The sequence below is a fragment of the Sphaeroforma arctica genome, assembly GCF_001186125.1.
Source record: "Sphaeroforma arctica JP610 unplaced genomic scaffold supercont1.1227, whole genome shotgun sequence".
Classification (NCBI taxonomy): Eukaryota; class Ichthyosporea; order Ichthyophonida; genus Sphaeroforma; species Sphaeroforma arctica.
Window position 1 is genome coordinate 1,444 of NW_014039331.1, and position 1,845 is coordinate 3,288.

Sequence of the window (1,845 nt, forward strand, 5' to 3'; positions counted from 1 at the left end):
CATATACATATACATATACATATATATATATATATATATATATATATGTTTATATACATACGTATATATATGTATTAGAATATTAGTATATTAATATATTATCATATTAATATCTATTTAGCACAATGTTTCTGCACAAACATCAACATCAAAACTGTGAATTATGTTAGGTTCAATGATTCTACAATACAACAGACGTGTGTGGTTAATGCCATATCTCTTCATACACCCATCACAGGTTTCCCCGTATATCGCAGAATTCTGGAATACGATGACCAGTGGCGCTCTATCCTTTGGGGGTCTCGTGGGAATGGCCCTGTCCAAATATCACGGATACGAACCTCGATTCTTCCAGGCGTATGGTATGTACAATTGAGCACGTTCACCTCTGAGCGTTGTTCTCTAGTACCATACCATCCGTGTGTTTGAGCCATTTTGAGTGGAAGCGAGTGTCTTTTTTACCGAGCGCTCGCAGATTCGAGGCTAGGGTTTAGGGTTTAAAACCCCTTGAAGTGGATGGAGTTCGACTCCCAGAGATACACAGGGCAGGTATACGGTTGGTATCTAGGAGTGCAGTAATTTGGTATGTGGCCAGTCAAGCTAGTTGGCACAATGGGTGTTGTTAGCATCTTACCTCCCAAACACACGCCTGTATTCGACGTGCGGATAAACGGTTTATGTTATTTGTACTGTAGGCCCGATGTGAAGTATATACGGAAGGAAAAAAGAATACGTTATTTAAAGTAATCAAGGGCTTAATGCTGAAAATAAACGTACGGAATATCAATATCCGTATGATGTGTGTATGAAGTGTCTATACCATCGGTTGCATTTTGTTCTGTAGACTTCCTGTCGTAGCACTTTAGTGGGGGTTTATTGTTTCTGTATCCATTATCTATATATGGTTATTTCTATCGTATTATGTTGAATTACATCACTGGGACATACTAAATATATATATCCCTGGTAGATCGTATGTGTTTTCTTGGTACAGTTTTGTCCCGTTTTATCCACCAATCGTATCCTGCGCTTCATGCCGTCTAAGTGGTTTTTGTTTACGGCTTTCTTGCTGCCGGCCTGTTGTGCGATACTACATTGAGCTTCAGGTATTCAGGAATCAATTTATTAAAAATGGTGATATGTTTGTGGTATCCGTACGGAGGTGTCGACCTTCATCCCAGTTTTCCTCAGTACTCACACGCGGGCTCGTCTCCTTCCTTCCAGTATCGCTGTTTGTGGTGGGGTTGGGGTCCATTATGTTCCACACCACACTGATGTATAAGTACCAGATGGCCGACGAACTACCTATGTCCTGGGGTTCCTTGGGTATGTTTTATGCCTTGGGTTCCTTATGTATGATCTATGTCATGGGGTTGCTTAGGTATGTACTATTTAGTGGGGTTCCGCAGGTATGTTCTATTTAGTGGGGTTTCCTAGGTATGTTTTATGTCTTGGGGTTCCTTATGTTTGTTCTATGTCTTGAGGTTCCTTAGGTATGTTCTATGTCCTGGTATGTTCTATTGCGTAGGGTTCCTTAGGTATGTTCTATTTAGTGGGGTTCCCTATGTATGTTCTATTGCGTAGGGTTCCTTATGTATGTTCTATGTCTTGATGTTCCTCATGTATGTTCTATGTCCTGGTATGTTCCTCTGGTATGTTCTATGTCCTGGTATGTTCTATTGCGTTGAGTTCCTTACGTATGATCTATGTCATGGAGTTCGCTAGGTATGTTCTATGTACTGGGGTTCTTTAGTTATGTTATATTTACTGGGGTTCGTTGGGTATGTTTTATGTCTTGGGGTTCCTTATGTATGTTCGTATGTCTTGATGTTCCTCAGGTATGTT

The 1,845-nt window shown here is 40.4% G+C and overlaps 1 protein-coding gene across 1 annotated transcript in view; it reads left to right on the forward strand.

The window, feature by feature from the left end:
- Positions 1-271: 271 nt before the first annotated feature.
- The window catches only part of SARC_10380 (hypothetical protein), a gene marked incomplete at both ends in the record, with an annotated part of 2,986 nt that continues 1,412 nt past the window's right edge, over positions 272-1,845 (forward strand). Inside the window, 2 exons of the mRNA XM_014295577.1 lie at positions 272-362; positions 1,225-1,326. Coding sequence (XP_014151052.1) covers positions 272-362; positions 1,225-1,326 — 193 coding nt within the window. The remainder of the gene's footprint in view (positions 363-1,224; positions 1,327-1,845) is intronic.